Source organism: Melopsittacus undulatus, chromosome 4 (assembly GCF_012275295.1).
Source record: "Melopsittacus undulatus isolate bMelUnd1 chromosome 4, bMelUnd1.mat.Z, whole genome shotgun sequence".
In the NCBI taxonomy this organism is placed as follows: domain Eukaryota; kingdom Metazoa; phylum Chordata; class Aves; order Psittaciformes; family Psittaculidae; genus Melopsittacus; species Melopsittacus undulatus.
The window spans coordinates 46,541,236-46,563,610 of record NC_047530.1 but is presented as its reverse complement, the minus strand read 5'-3'; the positions used below and the strand labels follow the sequence as shown (position 1 = coordinate 46,563,610).

Below are 22,375 nucleotides of genomic sequence, written 5' to 3'. Positions count from 1 at the left end.
ATCCCCATGTCCATGAAATTATTTGGCTTGGAAAACCTCTTCTTTAGGCACAACCTACTAATAGGGGGGACAAGAAGCAAGGCTGAAATCTGCCAATGTGTTTTTGCAAGTTTGAAAAGCTCCTTGCTTACAAGATGAATAATCCTGACAAGACCAAAAGTCTCGAGAATGTCGGAACAGTGACATTTTCTCAAAATATACTGTAATTACTATATTTACTGTCTTCATCAGCTCCTGCAGTGTGTTAAAACCAGAAGGTACTGAAAACAAGGTGCCATTCCTTTAACTGGTGTAGAGAAATGACAGGAATGCAGATGGCAGTACATCCATTTAGGCATTTACTCAGTTTTTCCTCCTCTGAAAGTTTCTCTTATTGAAGAATTGGTTCTGAAGATCCTGTGATAGAAGAATTTCTACCTTCTATAAAAGTTTCCAAGGGGGAAAACCTGAATTTTCATAGTATCTTCATATGGTTACCTTCTGAGCAGTCACACTTTGGGAACCTAAGCAACTATGACAAAAAACCTAGGGAAGAGAAGTTACACCTCACTCCATTTCAGAAACATACAGATGCTGAGGAACTGTAGTGGTGATTAGTTCTATATAACTCTTCCTAAACTTGTGTCCTGGTTAAACCACAGGATGCAGGAGAGTAGTTAGGGTACATGCTATCACTTCTACCATAAATACTCCTATACATATGCCTACAAGCACACCAGATACTACTTAGCTTTGGTAAGCAGGATGCACTGCTTTAAGTATTCAGAACACTCACCATATACACTCATTCAAAGAAATAGCTACACTTTTGTACAGGCTATAAGCTAGACACATAACTCATGTATGATCTCACGATACATACGTACAAATAGTAAAATCATACTCACATGCAAGGATAAAGATATTCTAAACACTCCAGAATGTAAACGTTATACAGACATGTTAAAATTTGCTGAGTACTGCAATACGGATAAATAAATTCTCATTTATATGTATATATATTCAGAAACATGCATTTCATTAAGCTTCTACAGATGTTTTTCAACCAGCAGGTATATTAAGGCTTACAGAGTTTTTCCTCTGCCATAAACTCAGAGATACAGTCTCTTTATAATGATGTTCTATCTCAGATGTAATTACGTGAATTAACAAAATCAATACATCTGTTTTCCTTATAAATTATTGTGAGCTGTAAAGGATGTTAATCCCTCCTCTTCTAGAATATATGGAAACACTGTCAAAGAGGCTTCTTATTTATTTGTCATAGTAATTATTGCTCTCTGCCTGATAAAGTACACTCTTTGCCTTTTAAGAAAGCAGTTCTTACTTTGTGAAGACTATTAGAAAACATGAATATTCCAAGTCCTGTGAATATAATTCAGCAGCCTGTCAAGTTAAAATGGGTATTAAAAATTGGAGCTGTCCTTCTTGCATATTCATCAAATTAAACCTCGTAGTATTTCATGTTTAAATAGAAAAGGAATAGTTGTTAGGCAAAATAACTCTGAACTTCTGCACATTGAAGATTCTGTCCTCTCTACAAGCAACATTCCAATAACATAATTTGCTTTCTCTTTTATTTCCTCCTTTCTCCTTTTTCCACTCAAATGTGCTTGGAGAACCTTTCAGAAGTTAAGACACCTTGTATATTTACTGCAAGAATACTAAGTCTCCCTGTTTGCCAGCTGCTATTCAAAATGCATTTATACAACAGAATACTTTTCCATATTTGATATAGATTTGTCCCTTATACTCTCTGCTAGTGTGTCTTAGCATCTTCCAGTCATGCCTTATTTCATATGAATAACACCTATTTTATTGCAGCTTCAGATGTTCAATCATTTAAGGTGTGAGAGATGGGCTGATTTCAATCAAAACCTAGAAGACCCCATTACCTGAGTAAGGTAAGACAGCTACCAGAAAGAAGCAAAGGAGATTTTTTCCGAACACTTGGAATAGCTCTGACTTAGAAAATACAATCCTCCTTCTGCATTTACATGCTGGCACAACTGAGATCAATGAGAAACCCACCCTTTGCTGTGTATCTCAAGCACTTAAACACCAACTGAGAAAGAAAGCTGAAAATTCAGAACAGGACTCCTTAGCAGTTGGGGGGAGGAGGCAAGATGGAGGAAACCACACTCCTGTGACTAGTGATCTTGCCTAATACAGTAATTTCCTAAAAATAAAATTATTCTTTATTTCCCAGTGTTCCGTTTTCTTTTGTTCACTGAACTCAGTTGGCACAATAAAGCCAGAAATATCAGCTTCCTTTTCTCCCTCTTCAACATAAGCAAAATGTCAGTGGGTTTTAATTTCTTATATTAAAGAAGAAAGATCATAGTTTACAGTTTTTGCAGTTTTTGATTTTATAGTTTTGGTGCAGTTCTCTGGACATCATGAAAATATTGCATAATACAAACAAGTTCTGAAAACCTTCTCTCTTTCTTTCTAGTACCAAAAACTCAAGATTGTACTTATCCTAAAAAATTGTGCTCCCCTTAATACTTTAGGATAGGAGTCCATGAACCTCAGAGGAGAGAAATAAATTGTGATCAAAACAAAGTGATAACTTTGCAAATATGGGCAGTCACTGTATTTTGTTTCAGTGAGTTTGATGTTGATTAAGGATGAATAAATCCTCACGTTACATACTACGAAGTCATATCTAGATAAGATGATTATGCAAACACTTCCCTTTACTAGATTTTAAACTACTCAACTCCTTTTGCACAGCTGAAAATGAGTACGAGAGACAGCACAATGTAATCAATCTTAATGAGCAAGCAATACGTCAGACTGATTGACTACCAACCAAATAAAGAACTGGTTACAAAGACCACACTGCCAGACCTAGGCCAAATTCTCATCTAGTATCAATCTTTTACTCCTCTGAAGAACAAAACTGACAAAAATTGCTGAAGTACCTTCATGAGCGGACTCAGGTAAAGTGAGGTTTTTTATCATGTACACTGCATTGGAGGTAAACCTCAGTATCTGTTGTGGTCAGTCCTCAAAAATCAAAGAGCTTCTAATGATTTTAAGTACCAATGACTTCATACTATCCCTTTTTAAGACAGATAATATTGCAAAAAAATAAAAAATAAAAAAGCAAAATGGCACTATGTTTATATTTATTTTGTTATGAAAATACAACTCAATGTTCACATTAATACTGCATCTGTCTTCAGGTAACAAAACAGAAACATGCTCGATTACACAAGTTTTTGGCATCAAACAAACTCTACTGAAGTCAATTTAAGCTGAAGGTAAACTGTACTTGTAAAAATAATAAAAGTTCTATTTTAGATGTCTAAATATGTATCTAACAATTTTACTCTAGACACGTTCCCCCCCACGATAAACTTCAAAGCAAGAAATAACATGGCTTTTTAATACGACATTCCTGTAATTCTCCAAGCAAAGAAATTCAATGTTGAAAGGCAATAATACTGTACCTTGATTTCTTCTATTTCATCTGGCACTATCTTGTATGCAGATATAGTCCCACCCAACCTGAAATCAGGAGAAAAAAATATTCTCTGAAATCAGAACAAAAATGTTCTCAAAATCAATAACGCAAAGCACAGGATGTTAATGGTGTCATTACTTGTTGCAAAACACAAATATCCCTCCTACCAGTTTAGAGGTAAAATGTGCTAAGCCCCAAAACAACAAAAAATCCTTTCTTTATCCAAAGAAAAATCCTCATGTAACTAACATAAACATTAGAAACAAGGTGTCCTTCACTAGCCTGAAAGATAAGAATGTGGTCAGCCAAGCAGAACTACCATCACCAGGATGTTATTATTTATATTAATGGCCATCAGGCATCATGCTCTGACCTCTTGTTTGTTGTCTAAGTTATATGGATGACTAAGTATTTGAAACCTGATATACTTCGTGCTCACTATTTCACTAAGCTGCTATACAGTCTTAAACAAATCCAAATGCAATTTTATAAATTGATTTTTTTTAATTAGATGCCTGTGTACAGAACTCACAATCCACACAGACTCTATGGCTTCTGTGTTTGAAGAGTCTCTGTTGCTCATGACGGGTAATAAACAGTAGGTGATGTACAATAGTTGCACTGATGTAGAAAAGGTGGGATTTGCTCCACATTGAACTTACGTGTCTATATCCTGCAAAAGTTTATGGTAAAGAATAGTTCACATGCTGAGGATACATGAATAGCACATACTACAAATTGTGCTAAATAGTACATTTTCTCCAGAGACATGCAGTCATGGCTTCTTTTATTTCATGAAGCAGCATGATTGATAGTGACAACTCAGACCTAAAAATATAACTGCCACTAATGACCTCCCTGCCGGCTCTAGCAACACTAGTCATCTTCTAGGTCCTACAGAAATGGAAATCATAAAAGAAACTAAAGCAGTAGACAGCTATCTAATGTGCATTTGTATTATCTGCCTATTATTGGAACTTTTACTTCCCATTGTCAGCATTTCTACACCGATGTATTTCCTTACATTCAGTTTTGACACTATTACACATATTGCTTACTCAACCTAAATAGGGGAAAAGAGAGTAACACAGAAAGCGCATTAAGATTTTCCTTGTAAGCCCTACCTTTCTGTATCTCTACAAGTAACTCAGAAATGGATGGTTTGAAAGCTTTAGACAGAAGATGAAGTCTGCATAGAAAAAGCCAAGTCTGAAGTCCATCACTGCTCCAAGTAATATCAACCAAGATTTCTGAGGTAGTGACAGGGTCCATATCACAGCATTCAAATTCACGATGAACCATTAGAGGGCAGTAATTACTCTCTCCTATTTCATCCACAACTTCCATTGCTGCTTATCATCAATGGAGTTGAAAGTTGGGAGAGTACTTGCCAGTGCAAGCACAAACATAAGATTTCAGTCTTCACTGTACCTGACCTTTGTGCTAATGGTGTTGCCAGGGACAGCTACAAGAAACTGCTTTTAACTTCATTATGAAAGACTGCTTTATTATATTGTGATAAGGAATGGCTCAGATCAGTACACAGTTATTGCACACGACCAGTCCTTCTGCTACTGGAATGAGGTCCATTAGAAAACATTTTTTATTTAGTTCTTTTAGATCCATTCCTGCCCATATCCTGGAGTACCCCAAAAAATAACTTCATTGACTTTCTCTTTAGCAGAAGGGGAGGACAGAGACTCTGCTGTCAGCACTCCACTAGCACAGAATTCCACTTAGCAGATTTCTTTGTCCACCCTCAGCACAACTATTAAGCACTTTCTTGGAATACACAGGAAAAAAAACCCAAAAACTAAAAATCAAAATAATTGACTCAGTAAACTCATCTGGCTTGCTTACACCATTAATTGGCATCATTTTCTGCAAATACTTCTGCAAAGTTCTCTGTCAAGAGCTTAGCATACTCTAAATCTGCCAAGCTGCAGTCCAAATGGTAGCACATTTCAAAGTAAAATGTCAATTACTACAAATCCACAGTTTTGAAAGAGAGCGTGACAGAGGACTTGCATGTGGCATATGTTTCTTCATTTTCTTGGGAGTAACCCCTCTCTGCTGGCTGGTTTTGTTAGAAAGTTTTACACCAGCTTTTTTGTTCACAGTGTTTCAAGAGCAATTACACTGCAATCAGAAAAGCAAAGGACCAGCTGGCATGAGGACACCCTAACTACTGTGGGCTTTGTACCCTAAAATGTAATGCAGCATGAATGTGTCAGAAGGGCCAGAATTCAATTCACCAGGGACCTAATTCTTGTGCAGATTCACTCTTCATCTTTCACACATTTTAGTTTTATTACAGATTTTATTACATTTTCCTCTAGTTGAACAACACAACATCCAGCATCCCACAATGTAAATGACATTTTCTCTTCAGAACAAATACACAACCAAAAGCAAAGCTAAATACAATACAGCATTATTTACTGGTGGAATTATTTCAAATACTACTTAGCTTTAATTTTTCACAGGTGCATATGCTACAGATAATCTCTGAAAGGTCATGCAATTTATATTAAAATTTCAATAGACACCAGTCTCAACAGGTTTGTATCATACCCAGCATGTAATACTGACAACTCCAGTTCTCTAATCCCTTTGCAGGAGAGAAATGAAATTACTCCTAGATGTAGAAATTAGAGCTGACACAAAAATGAAGAATCACACCTCATATAGGCCTCAATCGGTGAAGGCATTTGAGGAGAGAATCAGAAAAGATGAGATGGGAAAATCCATAAAAATAGTTAATAAATAATAAATGTCATTTAACTATTTGCACGGGATTTTGTGAAAGAATATAAACTACCTTCTTTAGGGAAACAAGTGCATCTCAGGCTGACATACAATGCCTAGACTGGGTTTGCTGGAAGTTCAAAAAAAAGGATTGAGGAGAATGTGGAAAGTAAGGTTTCTATAGCAACCAAAGAAATTAGTAAAATACAGGAAATAAACTGAAGTGAGGCCAATACAGTTGTATTGGAACAGATGGAAGCTTTACTATTTCACAAATTAAAGCAGAGTACCACTGAAGAGAAAGAACTTGAACTTCATCCAAGTAAAGGAAAGTTAAAAAACATGAAGAACTGTGCTCAGATGGAGGCAAGAAACAATGAACCATGGCCCTAATGGGAAGAGAACTTCAGAAGACAAAATTTCAAGAGAAATAAATTACAACTCTTATAACAATAAACTATCACATTTTAATAAGTTATCCTTTTATTACCTGTTTGCTGTATGTTTCAATAATCTACCTAAACCAGAAACTGAATTTCTCATTTATAAAACATTTATTCTTGAGATAAGGTTAAAATTATCACAGTATTATTTCCTGTATAGTTGTTAGTTGGACTTCTGACTGGTCTTCTCTGTGCCACTGTATATACGCATGTGCCAATGGACTCATTGGGTTAATTACTGAATAGCTAAATCATGTGCAAGGCACTTGTGCACTTGGACTGAATCAATACTGATCCAATTTTACCATTTGAATTCTGACTACAGATAAGAACATACTCTTTATATACAGTTCCACATTCAGTGACTGCCATAAGAAGCTGAGATATTGATTCATCCGTTAATTAATGAGTCATACTGAATGCAGTGAAGTCAATTTTCTAAAAATAGCTTCTAGCCAGCTTGGCTGCTGTCATCTGCTGAAGTTCTCCAGTGCCACTTTAATTAACATTAATCTTTCTTCAGATAGATCACTGTCTAAATGATAGCAAGTTGTTGTTAAACCTCCCAATGGAACTCTACTTCACCTTTAAGTTAAAGCAAATCTCAAAATCCTTTTTGCCCAAGTTTTTGTAGTTTTTTGGTTTTTTTTTCCCCAGATCCGTCTCATAAATATATTTGTTATTTACCATCAGGATATTTTGATTTGATTTATACACCAAACAAAGACTGTGCTTGTGAGCAGATCAAATGACTGGGAGCCAGACTGTCTATTTCTAATTCTAAGAGCATGTTCCTTTTATCACAGGCTACTGAATGAATACATGTTATGATACTACTACTGCTGAAGCAAACTGACCAAGACAGCATTTTTAGCTTACTCAACTGGGCTTAATGGTGATCTCAGCAAATCATCTTGCCTTGGATCCTCACATACAGCCAAAACTTTACAGAGTATTTCCTGGAAGGAGGTAGCTGAATCTTTTGTTTCAAAACAACTTTGTACTCTACTACCTGTAAAAGCATACATTAAAAGCAGTCACAAACCTACTTTGACACTAGTTTCTATCCTTTGAGAAACTGTTAAAACACCCTGAGGGAGGGAGTAAGATGACAGGCTATTTCAGGCTCCCTTCCTACACAACAGAACACTGGTAGCTAGAGCAAACTGGCTGCAATGACAGCGACAAATACTGCAAAACAGCCTGCAAAGTGCTTCCTGACAACAGTTTTACTCACTCTAAGGTGTAGAATTAGTGATGAGGATCCACCCTGTGTTTTCTGGCTTGTTTCTTTTCTTTTTTTTTTTTTTTTCCCAGTGGTTTCAATAATGACATCCTAGAAAACTTAACTGCTCTCCCCTCCCCACCCATAATCTTAAACTAACTTCAACAGCTGTACTCCAAAACCTCACAGAAATAAACTGATTGTAGACATGCCCTCTGTCAATTCATGTCTCCCATGAATGACAGCTCTGGGATTAAGACATCAAAATTACAGGATTCTCCCTCTGCCTCACCATGTGCCAAAAATTTATTGCACATAAAATAAAAAGGGGGTGGTGGTGTTAAAACCAACCCAATGTTTTAAAATTTTTATTCCCTACCTTACTACTGTTTGAATAACAAAAGTATAAGAACACATTTGTCCCTGCTTTCTGGCTTTTTCCTCTTCTTGTTTTTTCTAAACAGAATAAACAAACCACATTTTTAAAGAAGGAAGACTTATTTTTTTCTTTCACCCTTCAAAGTGTCATTGTTTTGGGGTTTTTTTTTCTTTGAATGCCTTTTTTTTTTTTTACTTTACTACAGGAAAAGAATAAATTAGAAGCAGCTAATTTTTCAGGCACCTTTTGTATGGAAATACTGTTACCTCAACAATCAGTTACTGGATAAGAGAGCAACACGGATCTTTGTCCTTAGTGTATGTCAGAAGCCAGAGGCAAGGCAATTTGTATGTTATTTGACAATCACATGACCAGGAGCCACTCTCCCCTTGGAGCAAAATAATTTGTTTATTGAGGGCAGGAGAGAGAGGATTGCAACTGTTATGATTATTAAAGTACATAAACTTAAAATACCCCTCCGTATAGTTACCAAAACTCACATCAGTTCAGGGTTTAGTATAGTTTTCTAGGGGGTGTCACTGGTTTAACTCAGTGACACTTTGGGGTATTATTGCTGCCACCCAAAAGACTACAGGGTGCCTCCTCTTGAAAATGTTTATCAGTTTACTTACTGCCTAATAAAGAAACAGAATGGCAGCAAGGAAGGCAACACCCCCAACAAATTTTAGACTCACAAGCACTGGCCCTCAAAAGAAACAAAACAGATGAAGAATACACTCAAATACACAAACTTTTCAGTGGTGCTGTTGTTATTTTTTTACCCTCAGCATAAATACAAATGCCTTCTGGACAAAGGCAGGAGAAAGGCTGATCTTCCATTGGAAGCAAAAACTGTGTAAGTTTTGATGCTCACTAAAAAATTCCTTAATAATTGTTCAAAATTCCTATCATCAATACTTGTATGATTCACAGCCAGGGTATGAAACATCCAGATGGCAAATATTTTAAGATCTTTGAACAGAATGAAACATAAACAATAGGGATAAACATCCAAATTTTTTTTAGGACTTCAGCATTTCACTGTGTCAAACAATACAGCATGCACCACATTACATCATATATTTCGTGCTTTGTAATAGCCTAGTTCTACCAGATTATAACAAAGCACTGCATCTGAAATAGGCTGAACATAAAGTATGAAGGACTCATTCCGCACTCACAGTTTCCGTTACAGACTCAAATGTTTCATTTATAACAAAACCTGACTTTTAAAGTCTTCCCAAATGACAGCAAAATGCAAAAAACAGTCTTGCCACGTGGACCGACAGCAAAAAAACCCAGCTTCTTTGCAGGATGAATGTATGTATATAGAGCAGAAGAATGATTGCACTATACTCCATCTGATTGGTAATCTAACTATGGAAATCATACATTAAATCAAACAGACAGAAATGTCAGCTAGATTTAACTAAAAGTGTGTTCAGTGACTTTGAAAGTTCCCGCTGGGGCATCAGATGCTTGACCAGCCAGCTCATTAAACAACATGAGCAAGATTTGAAATTTCCTGAGAGAAAAAATATGCAGAAGCAGACAAAAATCATTATCACAAAACTAGTCAAATGCTCACCAGCTAGACAAAGAAATATGGATTTAATATCCATGTTGGGATTTAGTTGGTAGACCAAGGACTTTAAAGCACAGTATGAAGAGAAATATTTATAGTAAGGGCCAAGACAACAATAAATGTTGATCTTACTTTGTCCTATAGGAAATACAGTGGTAAGGAAATGAAGGAGAGATAGAGCATTTGCATATATATTGCCAGCAGTTGCCTGTCAAAAATCCCCACCTACCTCAACTGAAAGCAAAATTTGTGTGCCTCAGAGCGACCTTTTGGCCATCTTTAAGGCATTGTAAATTAAAGGATTTAGGCAATATGATAAGGGTTGCAGTGATCTGCTAGGAAATGAAAGATTTCACTGGTAAATTACCATCACAGCTTGCAGAAACTTATAGGAACAGATAAAGCTATTTTTGCTGACACTCCTAGGATTTCAATTGAGCTTTATTTGCTTCTACCCAAATGTAGAAGAGAGATCATCTGCAGAAAGTGTTAAGAAAAAGAGGATTCCTCACAGAAGAGTAAGTTGACCCACAACCAGTAAAAACAAAAAGGCTTATTTTCTTGTAATAACCCTCCTCCACAGACTTTCAGCATCCAACAAAAAATGGATTTAAAAAAAATGGCCCTCCATCATGAACTCTCAAGTTTGACCATGTATATGCTTATCTCACCGCGCTACAATACCGCCATTTTCTTCCCAATAACTTTCATGCATATTTTCCCTTTAATTTCTTACATGAGGTACATGCTTGTTTGATGCTTGTGAAGAATGCTCAGACACACATATTCCACATGCATGCTTATGCTAAGTCTAGTAAATATTAAATATTTATTTTTACAATAGAGGAAGTTTGGCTGGAATATACAAAACCAGAAAAGTGAGTAATGGAAACAGAGGGATCCCTGATGTTGGAGAATAAGCTGGAATGAATTGCAGATCACATGCTTAGAAGAGCAACCAGGCAAAAAGGCATCCAGAAAATGTCTTCATTGCCAAGAATACCAAAAAAGACTAAAGGTGAAAGCAGAATGACTCAAACTTGGGAAGAATAAAATGTAGGAAACATGTGAAAATGGTCTGATCATTCCAGATTCCAGTTCAAATTTGTTCCTTACAATTTAAATCATGGGGCTTATGGAAGACTGACAGAATTTTTAAATAACTTGTTTTAAGAAAAAATAATTCCTACAGTTCTGAAATTAAAAAAATATGCTAGAGAAGCCTCAGAGACAAGCAGCATCTACAAGGGCTACCATACTAGTTCACATAATACTTGACCTTCCTAATACTCTAAAGTCTCATTTCTCTCCACACCACATTCCAGAGAAACATGAAGTACGAATACAACCCAGTATACGAATAATGACACTCTTTTTATGTTTACATTTCTCCAGTTAAATTCAGAGGTCAAATTTGCTGCTGTTTTTCTTTTTCCTGAATGTATTACTGTGTTTGCCTATCTATACACATATTGCTATGCATAACCTAAATGGGAGAAGTAAATTGTCTTCAAAATAGCGACCTGACTCAGCCAGGGCTTTTTTTTTGAGTATGCTGTGTGCTGTGGATTGTGAAGCCAGAAAAAAAGTAAAATAAAGATATTCAGCCACAGAATGGAGTCATATGAATAAAACAACTCCATATTTGATCTAGTGCTTTTCATACCTAGGAGGAGCTTTCTACAAACAGCATTACTGACAATGCTGAAAGTGAGATTTTATTGCATGTCTCAAGGTTATCTCCATTCCAGATAATTTGTAGCTATTTTTGAAGCCATCATGCATACTTTACAGCTGCTTGTAAAATACTTTCACAAGGTCCAAATTCAAGTTATTGAAAAAACATTTCTTTGTTTTTCATATATTACTGGCTATACGGGTTTTTCAACAGTCCTGTTTTTATGTAGTTGTCATTCCCTTTTTTCTTTGCATCTTATCATTTAAATGTCAACAAAATGTTTCTAGATAAATTTAAAAAACACTGATGTTACTGTTTCTGCTACTCATGTCACAACTCATTACAATCTGACTCAATACTGAAAAACACAGTAGGCAGGGAACATGTGGATCTTAGACAATTTGAGGTATTCAATTAAGTGCAGATTCATTCATTTTGCTTCATTCAAGTCCTAAAAAATATGACTGCTTTAATTTCCAAATAGTTTGCACAAACATAATCCATTGGAAAAATGTAACTATTAACTTCTCCTTACTTGCAGTTTTAAGCGACCTTGTAAGTCATTCTCAGCTATATTCTACTGGCATCTATTTTGTATGATGTTATCTTAAAATAAGTTACAATAATCCCCTCCAGTTCCAATTTGCCAAAGCTCTTCTCCCTTGTAACTGCTCCCTCTACAAGCATGATGTTTAGAAAGAACAGTAACCCACCTCACAGTAACAGATTTTTTATTTTATTTGTTAAGATGTGATTGCACAAGGTTACTAAGCAAATACACACAGTACTTACTATCTTATTCCTTTGGTGGACTTCAACGTGTCTCCAGCCATCCCCCAGCTGAAGAACAAAAATGAGGAAGAGATGTGATCTCTTTCTCAATTCCTGCTTCAGCACAGATAAAGAGGAGTGAAAACAGATAAAGTGAATGCTAGAGTTTATATTTCTGTAAAACAAGTCACTTTCTTAAGTGTTGTCATGTATATTCCACATTGCTGAGCCCTGGTCAATTTGTCTAGATAAAAAAAGCAAAAGTGACAGTAGGGTATCTCTTACAAAGCAGAAATTTAGTCTAGCAGTCTCTGCCATGTAACAGTACATTTGGAAATGATAACTCCACACAGGTTTTAAAAAAATGTTAGAAGCAGTAGGCACCTCTTTTCCAGTATGCCTGTGTTGGCCTCCCTTTTGTTGCTAGCGATCAACTTCATATATCTAGAGAACTGCCTTGAAAAATGCCTAACCTGCAATCCTACTGGCCAATACCGCAGATTGCTTAGATGTGTTTCTAGGCATCTGAAATAGCCCGTATGCTAACTGCAATCACAGATGCACATTGCAAAAGATTTAACACTATAGATTTTTCTTACTCTGTAGCCCTAGAACCACCTTATATTAATTATGATGCTGAACACCTGATTATTAATAGACAAATGACTAACATGACCAATGCTAATTTGCTAGTACTTGCTACTTCACACAATACTTCCTGAGTCATGATGAGAAAGGAAATCAAAGATGGTTAGGACAACTTCACTTGCAAACAGATATTGAGGATAGTACAGCACATGCATAACCCTCACAGACATTGATACAGATAAAGATATCTGAGGTTTGCATGCAGGGATACCTGAGTTTTATGAGTAACCCACTGTAAGAAAATGCCATTTCCTTGCCAAATCACAATGTACGGTTTTACTCCAAACAAGCAATTTTTATTATGCAACCTGCCTTTTCCTTCCATAACTAGCACTGAACATCCTCACCCCTCAGACAGTAACAGTAATAACTACAAAAACCTAGTTACAACAGCCCAGAAATAATCCAAATCTGTACCTAGTTTCAGTAGTACCTAAATTTAGGAATTGAGCTAAACTGCAGCATCTACAGATCTACAGATACCGCTCTACAGACAGATAGGAAAAGCCTCATGTTCACAGGCCCTTGTTCTCAATGGGGACTTCAACCACTCTGATACCTGTTGGAGCGATGGTATGGCCTGGCACAAGCAATCCTGGAGGTTTCTCGATTGTGTGGAAGACAACTTCCTTCTGCAACTAATAGAGGAGCTGACGAGGAGAGGTGCCATGCTTGACCTTGTGCTCACCAATAGGGAAGGGCTCATTGGAAATGTGACGCTCCAGGGCAGCCTTGGGTACAGGGATCACAAAATGGTCGAATTCAAGATCCTCAGGACAGTAAGAAGAGTGTGCAGCAAGCTCACTGCCCTGGACTTCAAGAGAGCAGACTTTGGCCTCTTCAACCTGCTTAGTAAGGTTCCATGGGATATAGCCCTAGAGGGCAAGGGGGCCCAAGACTCTTGGATAATATTCAAGGATCACCTGCTACAAGCTCAGGAGTGTTGCATCCCGACTAGAAGGAAGTGCAGCAGGAGGGCCAGGAGACCTCCTTGGACGGATAAGGAGCTGCTGAGAAAAATTCACAGGAAAAAAGAGGTTATAGGATTCCACTTATATACCACTTATATTCCATATAATGGAATTCCTTATATTCCACTTATAATCCATATATATGTTCCATATATAGGATTCCACTATATTCCATAGCATTCCATTTATAAAAGGTGGAAGCAAGGACAGGTGGCCTGGGATGAAAACAGGGAAGTTGTCCAGGTAGCTAGGGACCAGGTTTGGAAAGCTAAGGCCCAGTTAGAATTAAACTTGGCTAGGGATGTTAAGGATAATCAGAAGAGATTTTATAGGTATGTAGCAAATAACAGACTAGGGACAACACAGCCCCCCTCCGGAAACTTGTGGGAGAACTGGCTACACAGGATTTGGAGAAGGCTGAGGTTCTGAATGGCTTCTTTGTATCGGTCTTCACTGGCAAAGGCTCTGACCGCAGCACCCAAGTCTTGGAAGGCAGACACAGGGACTGTGACAATGAAGACCTTGGGCCCACTGAAGGAGAGGATATGGTTCGAGGCCATCTTAAGAACCTGAATGTGCACAAGTCCATAGGACCTAATGAAATCCATCCGCGGGTCCTGAAGGAGCTGGCGAATGAAATTGCTAAGCCACTGGCCATCATATTTGAAAAATCATGGCTGTCAGGTGAAGTTCCTGATGACTGGAAAAAGGGAAATATAACCCCCATTTTCAAGAAGGGGAAAATGGATGACCTGGGGAATTACAGACCAGTCAGTCTCACCTCTGTGCCTGGCAAAATCTGGGAGCAGATTCTCCTGGAAAGGATGCAAAGGCACACAAAAAACAAGAAGGTGCTTGGTGACAGCCAGCATGGCTTCACTGAGGGGGAATCCTGCCTGACCAATTTGGTGGCCTTCTATGATGGGGCTATGGAGCTGATGGACAGGGGTAGAGCAGTTGACGTCATCTACCTGGACTTGTGCAAAGCATTCAACACTGTCCCACACAACATCCTTGTCTCTAAATTGGAGAGACAGCAATTTGAGAGGTGGACCACTTGGTGGATAAAGAACTGGCTGGATTGGGGCATGAAAAGAGTTGTGGTCAATGGCTCGATGTCCAGCTGGAGACCAGGAACGAGTGGTGTCCCTCAGGGATCGGTGTTGGGACTGGTCTTGTTCAACATCTTTGTTGGTGACATGGACAGTGGGATTGAGTGTGCTCTCGGCAAGTTTGCCGATGACACCAAGCTGTGTGGTTCTGTTGATACACTGGAGAGAAGGAATGCCATACAGAGGGACCTTGACACGCTTGCGTGGTGGGCTGATGCCAACCTCATGAAGTTTAGCCATGCCAAGTGCAAGGTCTTACAGGTGGGTTGGAGCAATCCCACGCACAGCTCCAGGTTGGACAGAGAAGAGATTCAGATGAGCCCTGTGGAGAAGGACTTGGGGGTGTTGGTTGATGTGAAAATGAACATGCGCTGGCTTCAGTGTGCGCTTGCAGCCCAGAAAGCCAACCATATCCTGGGCTGCATCAAAAGCAGGTCAAAGGAGGTGATCCTGCCCCTCTGCTCTGCTCTCGTGAGACCTCACTTGAAGTATTGTGTGCAGTTCTGGTGTCCTCAACATAAAAAGGACATGGAACTGTTGGAACAAGTCCAGAGGAGGGCCACGAGGATGATCAGGGGACTGGAGCACCTCCCATATGAAGACAGGCTGAGAAAGTTGGGGATGTTTAGCCTGGAGAAGAGAAGGCTGCGTGGAGACCTCATAGCAGCCTTCCAGTATCTGAAGGGGGCCTATAGGGATGCTGGGGAGGGTCTCTTCGTTAGGGACTGTAGTGACAGGACAAGGGGTAATGAGTTAAAACTTAAACAGGGGAAGTTTAGATTGGATATAAGGAAGAAATTCTTTACTGTTAGGGTGGTCAGGTGCTGGAATGGGCTGCCCATGGAGGCTGTGAATGCTCTATCCCTGGCAGCGTTCAAGGCCAACTTGGACAAAGCCTAGTATGGCATGCTTTAGTGTGAGATGTCCCTGCCCATGGCAGGTGAGTTGGAACTAGATGATCTTGGGTTCCTTTCCAACCCTAACTATTCTATGATTCTATCACATTGAGAGAACATTTAAATATTGGTAGAATAAAGTTTAGGACTTTAACCTCTGGTAAAACTGCAAAATCATGCTGACAATGCAACAATTTAATTGCTTTGCAAGGTTTTGCTCTAGTTTGGATTTGCGCTTGTGATCAAAGAGTTTGCAGGTAAGCGGGCAGCATCAGGTCAAACAATAAAAGAATGAAAGGCCTAACCTGAGAAGGTGGCTCAGTACATATCAATGAAATCAAACAAAATCGAACTAACAGGGCCATCTCTTCAACTTAAAACCTAAAAGATGGATCTAGAAAGCAGGTGGACCAAAGACCATTTACAAATGAAGAGAAAACTCCAGATTTTGTATCTTATAAGACACTCCTACCCACCTCCAGCAGAATACTGTGGGTAGATTATACTACGTTATTTTAACATAAATGATATTGTCAGCTGTATTTTCATCTAAACCCTGTCAGAACAAATAGCAATGCCATCCCTCCATAACAGCAGTCAACACTTTAGCTCCTGTTTCTTCCAGCTGTATCATCTCACTTCAACTGCTCATTGATGCATAATTCTACCCTAGATAAGTGTCAAGATAAATTTCATAGCTGCAGTACCTTAAGCTGTTAAGGCAGCATACTTCTCCAAATTCAGTAGTGCTCTTCAAAGCTGAGAAAAATGATTACCCATGCACATTTAGTTGTCTTCATAAATCAGACAACAATTATAGTAAATGGCTTTAAAAGAAAAAAAATCTCATGCTCTGAAGCTTAGATTACAGATGTTTTAGTACGAAGAACAGAATATTAGTTTTCATCTTAATTATGGAGGAGCAAATATTCAGTAGAAGTATCCTCTCACAATTTGCTTCACCTTTGTAAGACTCCCTTTTACAATAATTAGTCCAAAACTCACATTACTGAATTTAAAATCATTTGCAATGAAAAAATAAAATGTGGCAGAAGCCTTTCACAAATGAAATAAACCCAAAGTTGAGTACTTGATACCTAAAAAAGTTCATTCCAAGGTTATCTTTCTGTCAAGTCTATTGAATTACTCACAGTTCAGCTGATCTTTAGTCCATGGTGGCCAATTCCTTACAGTGGAGCACAGGAATTCCAATTTTGCCACATTTGCCATTAAGATATAAACTCTGCAGGTGGATTTTAAAATTTCAACTAGAGTTTTCACTGATAGCAATTATATTAAATTAAAATGTGATTTGTAAAATGAAATGTGTAAAAAAAATAAAGAAAGCAAATAACACATGCTGATGATAACATTATTATCTCTCAATCATTAATTGTTCTGTGAAAAATAAGGCAGTGGTATATGGTTGGCAGGTACCTATATTTCTTTAAAAACTGTTGGTTTTAAAACTTCCACCTACACATGCATACATATGCTCTTCAATTATTCATGGCCCATACCTAGCCCATAGGGAATTTGCAAGAGGTCCATTAACAGACAAACATCCTGCAAGTGAGAGGTATTCTTTGCTGGAAGAAGAAATGAAGGGAACAATACAAGCAGAGCAACATACGTTTCCCACCTCTATGCTCTTGGCTGCAACTGCCCTGCTCCAAAACTACTTCCAAGTACTGTTAACTTTGAGATTCTCCCCCTAGCATTTACTGCAGTCAGGGAGTATCTCCAAAATTTCCCTTCTAGAAAAAAAATATGCACAACTTGACACCTACAGCTTCTACAGCTAGATACTTTATACAGTATTGTAGCTTTATTGGCCCTTCTACTCCTGCCCCAGCTCAATTTCATCTTCAGAACCACACTGATACATACATGAGCACAAACAGGATACAGGTTTTCTAGCCCACTTTCCCCCCTCCCCACTCCTTTCATTCTTTTAATCTTCTAAAACTAAGTAACTAAAGTATCTATATACTTCAGGGAGCTTGCATATTATTGGAAAGCTCTGTTTTACAGAGCAATTCAATCTATGACACAGTTTTACACTAAATTACTTTAAAGCAAGTATAAAGTACTAGCAGCCTTCTCAGAAGTTAAAATGGTAAGTTAAAATAAGTTAAAATAATGATCCTAACTCCAAACTCCAGAGTTCAGATCATGAAGTAATTCCTAACTCCGGACATTAGCTAGTGACAGATACTTGCTACTTGTCTTTTAAAATGTTTATTACCTCTTCTGTCAGAATTCTCAGAGATTTTATTAACAATGGAACTATTAAACATAGGAGATGAAGGAGAAAAAACAAACAAAAAAAAAACAAAAAAAGAAACCCCTTTAGGTCTGTCTATCTGTTATTTTTAGAGAGCCATATCAGCATCCCACATCAGATCACAGCCAACTCTGTACCACAGTTACAAGTGGCACTGAGCCACAACTAATAAACCAAGCTGACAGGGAAAGCATGTTGGCTTCTACTCAGCACTATGCCACAGACAGCTACATTACAACCAGCCAGCTCAGAGTACAGACTACCTGCTTGTCCTTATTTGTCAAAAAGCTATTAACAAGGCAATGTAATTTATATGAACTATAATTTAAATATAAAATGTATAAAATATGCTGCATGTTATAACAGTGTACATGAAAAGTGTGCTGTTCCATGAGAACAATTTAAATGAATAGTTGTTACTAACAAATATGACTCATTTATACCAGTTTGAGATCTTTCATATGAAATTTGGTTAAGAGCTACTTGATAATTTTCCAGTGAAGCTTTTTCACCGAAACATGTAATTTAATTAAAATGAAAATCGTTGTGCATCATAAAATGTTATCAAAGTTCCTCAATTAAAGGTTTTAGAAACATTTTGACATGAAATCAAACATTTTATTTTTTGGTTTGCCAGTTTAATTTCATGTTCACTGTTTCATTCATTTTTCCTGGTCAAGTAAAAATAAAGTTGCTTTCTTCAAATGCTTTCCCCTTGTGGATTTAGGGCTTGCTTGTGTTTGCTCAGTATTTTTAGCCCAAGTTGGTCACACTGGCATATTAAGATTAACACTGAAGCTATCCATTCAGTATTTCTTTCTTAATCACAAGCAGCACTAAACACACACACACACACACACCACTATTAGACTTTTATATCAATATCAGTAATGAACAAAAATTTTGTCTTATTCCATTCCAAATCTTTCATTTTACAAACTAATCAATGGTGCTGTTCAGAGAAAGTTTTATCTTCCAATACCTGAACGCATGAACTATGGCTGTGAGACTGAGTGTTAAGAAAGGCTCTTGTTTATTAGACTGGTCTGCATGCTTCACTTGTAGCAATTTCCCTAGAGCCGGTCTCTCCCTCCTGCCCAGCACAAACCCCTTCAAACTTCATCTTCTTTTTCTCAAGGCTGAGGAACATACAGTATGATCTTTTTCTTAAGTGACAGTGAGATTTTCCTCCTCTAGCTTGCTACTGCAGGAGGTGGCTTATTTTCTCCCATTAGGTTTACAAGAGAAATCTCAAACGAAGAAAAAGAGGCAGACCTGCTGCTGAGCTGAACACAGCATCACCACACCAGTGATGAATAACTTCAGCTAGTATTTTCTTCCATGTGTTTTAAAATGAAGCAGCAACAGAAACAGCTGTAAAATCTTGACAGTGCATCTATATATGAATGTATTATTTGATCATTCACTGCTGTCGCAGAGTAACAGAATGTCAGAAGATTTTCTGATGAAGTCTTTTCTCAAGAACAGCTTTTGCCAAGATAGAGAGGACATGTACCAGCAAGGAGTCTACTCTGCTGAAGGAAGGAACATCACTTCTGGGAAACAGTCATATGTATACAAACCTTCTTGTCATAAAGGTGTCAGTGGTTTATCTTTCTCATTACTCAACATTCATGTATCTTAGGAAAAAACACACTGCTTTGTGACACTGTAGTTGTAGAACCTGCAGATGCCTGCTTCTTTGTGGATATAATTACAGTCACAGACCTTGTTCAGATAAAGTAAGTTTCAAAACTTGCCCTTAATGAGTGCCTTAATAATTTCTGATAAATGTTTATCCAAGTTTCAGCCATCTCCTTTTGCTTCTCCAACAATGATTTCAACATAGGGCTCCCATAAACCAGCTGAATAGCATTACAGAGGACAGGGTGATACAAAAGCTTGCTATTAGAGTAACTAATAATCTGGGTAACTAAGCTCTGTTAAAAAATTCAGCTACTGTCCTGTCCTGTGCAGAACATAGTATACAGAAACCACCACTTTGTATGCCAAAGTAGTGACAAAAATTCATGGTTTTGAAAAGGCTCTGTATATATAGACCACTATCTCAAAGGAAGAGGAACACTGAGGGAGAGACAGACAGACAGAAAAGATATGAAGAATAAAGATCCCTCTGATAAATTAAGGAACTCTTGATTAATAAGGGTGGGCAGCTCTCATTAGCCTGCCTTTCCACAGAAAATTAGGTTTTGGATGGAAACAGTTTTAACTCATCTGAAGTTAAAGTGTATTAAGACCCTGTTAAAAATGAAAGCGCAAATTGGTTCTTTGCTGAAAAATGGAAGTGACTGCAAACTTCAGCTAAGATGCCACTGAAACAATTTTTAAGAGAAGTCAGTGTTGAATTAGAGAAATAAAAAGAAGAAAGTATTTTTAAGTACTGCTAGCTTTGCCACAGATTACTTTATCCCTTCACAGTATGTCAGCATATTAAGCTATGTAGAAAGATCCAAGCTGGTGAGCAAATTAAAAGCTTAGATACTGGAAACAAAGCAGCCATGGTGAAACTGAAATGGAAAGTTAAGACAAAATCTTCCTAAGAAGGTTACTATGAATAATGCAAAAATACTATCTGTACTCTAAAAATAGTGTGTGTGTATATGTAGATGCTGCAGTAATTGCACTGTTCACATAACGTTTGTTACCTCAACTGCACAATGAAAATAATAGTACCAAATCAAAGAGAATAAAAAAAACTACTGACTGGGAAAAAGGGATTTGATTCAAAGACAATTTTATCTTATATCAGAGCTCTTGAGCATGATAAGCATTCACAAACTCCACAAAAAGATATATTCAAAACCTTTTGTTTAGCACAAACAACAAATTAGCTAAAGAGATTAAAAGGCCTGAGTGCAATGGGCTACAGTGCTGGCTGGAGTCTGAGGTATGAGCAGGGCAAGAGGATGGAATATGAATCTGAAGGGGGCCTATAAGGATGCTGAGGGGGACACTCTTCATTAGGGACTGTAGTGACAGGACAAGGGGTAATAGGTTAAAACTTAAACAGGGGAAGTTTAGATTGGATGTAAGGAGGAAATTCTTTACTGTAAGGGTGGTGAGGCACTGGAATGGGTTGCCCAGGGAAGTTGTGAGTGATCCATCCCTGGCGGTGTTCAAGGCCAGGTTGGACAGAGCATTGGGTGACATATGTTTAGTGTGAGGTGTCCCTGCCCATGGCAGGGGGGGTTGGAACTAGATGATCTTAAGGTCCTTTCCAACCCTATCTATTCTATGATTCTGTGATTCTACAACAAAGTATTGTAAGTTTCTGAGAGCTAATAGTGCTCTTTTCAGACAGTATTCGTTGGGTACAGTTTGCTTTAAAATGCTTTATCTCAGAATCTTTCAGCATTGAATCCCTTCTGAAAACAGAGATTTGTCAGAAAAATGCAAAGAAATATAGTTAATACATTTATTATTGTTTTATACCTCTTGCTGGCATAAGAACAAATGTTGCCTGCCATGAGCCTTAGGCAGTAGCTTTTCAGTGGCTGTTCTTCATGTGAGGGGATGAAACATCACACTTGACAGACTCATTCATATTTTTACCAGTTGCTCTGTATTGTTCTTCAAAAGCTAACAACATTAAAAATACATTCTAAAGGAATGAATTTGTGAGCAAAAGCTAAAAAAAGAATTACAAGTTATGTTTGTGTTCATGGGGTATCCATGTGTATTTCATTACTCGCTAATGCTTATGTAAGCATTAGTAATAGATGAACAGGTAAAGATTTGGAGATTTCAAAAAAATTTATATTTTAAATCCTAATATTTTGCATTCATATAGATAACACTTTTTATATTGTAACTACACTTATAATGTCAGTTTTGAAAGCAAAGATTCTAACACCCATTTTAGGTAGGTTTTAGATAAGGATATTTACTGTAAGTTGGTGAAAAGCAACTACATGTATATAAAACTATATTCTTGCTTCTTAAGTCATCTGTATAAATTTCTGCTTTAGGACACTGAAAAGAAAGTGATTTTTTAAAGAGTCCCACAGAACAAGTGAGGCAGGACAACTCTTTAAATAATAATAAAGAAAGGAATCTGGAATTTAAACACAGTGAGTTGTGACATGGTAGTGGTGGGGTAAAGGTTGGACTTGATAATCTTAAAGGTCTTTTCCAAGCTA

The 22,375-nt window shown here is 37.6% G+C and overlaps 1 protein-coding gene across 4 annotated transcripts in view; it reads right to left on the bottom strand.

The window, feature by feature from the left end:
- The window catches only part of GPHN (gephyrin), a 286,661-nt gene that overhangs the window by 162,025 nt on the left and 102,261 nt on the right, over positions 1-22,375 (bottom strand). For all 4 annotated transcript variants that reach the window (XM_031049092.2, XM_005149265.3, XM_034062164.1 and 1 more), the window contains exon 3: positions 3,459-3,516. In XM_031049092.2, the coding sequence (XP_030904952.1) occupies positions 3,459-3,516 (58 nt within the window). The remainder of the gene's footprint in view (positions 1-3,458; positions 3,517-22,375) is intronic.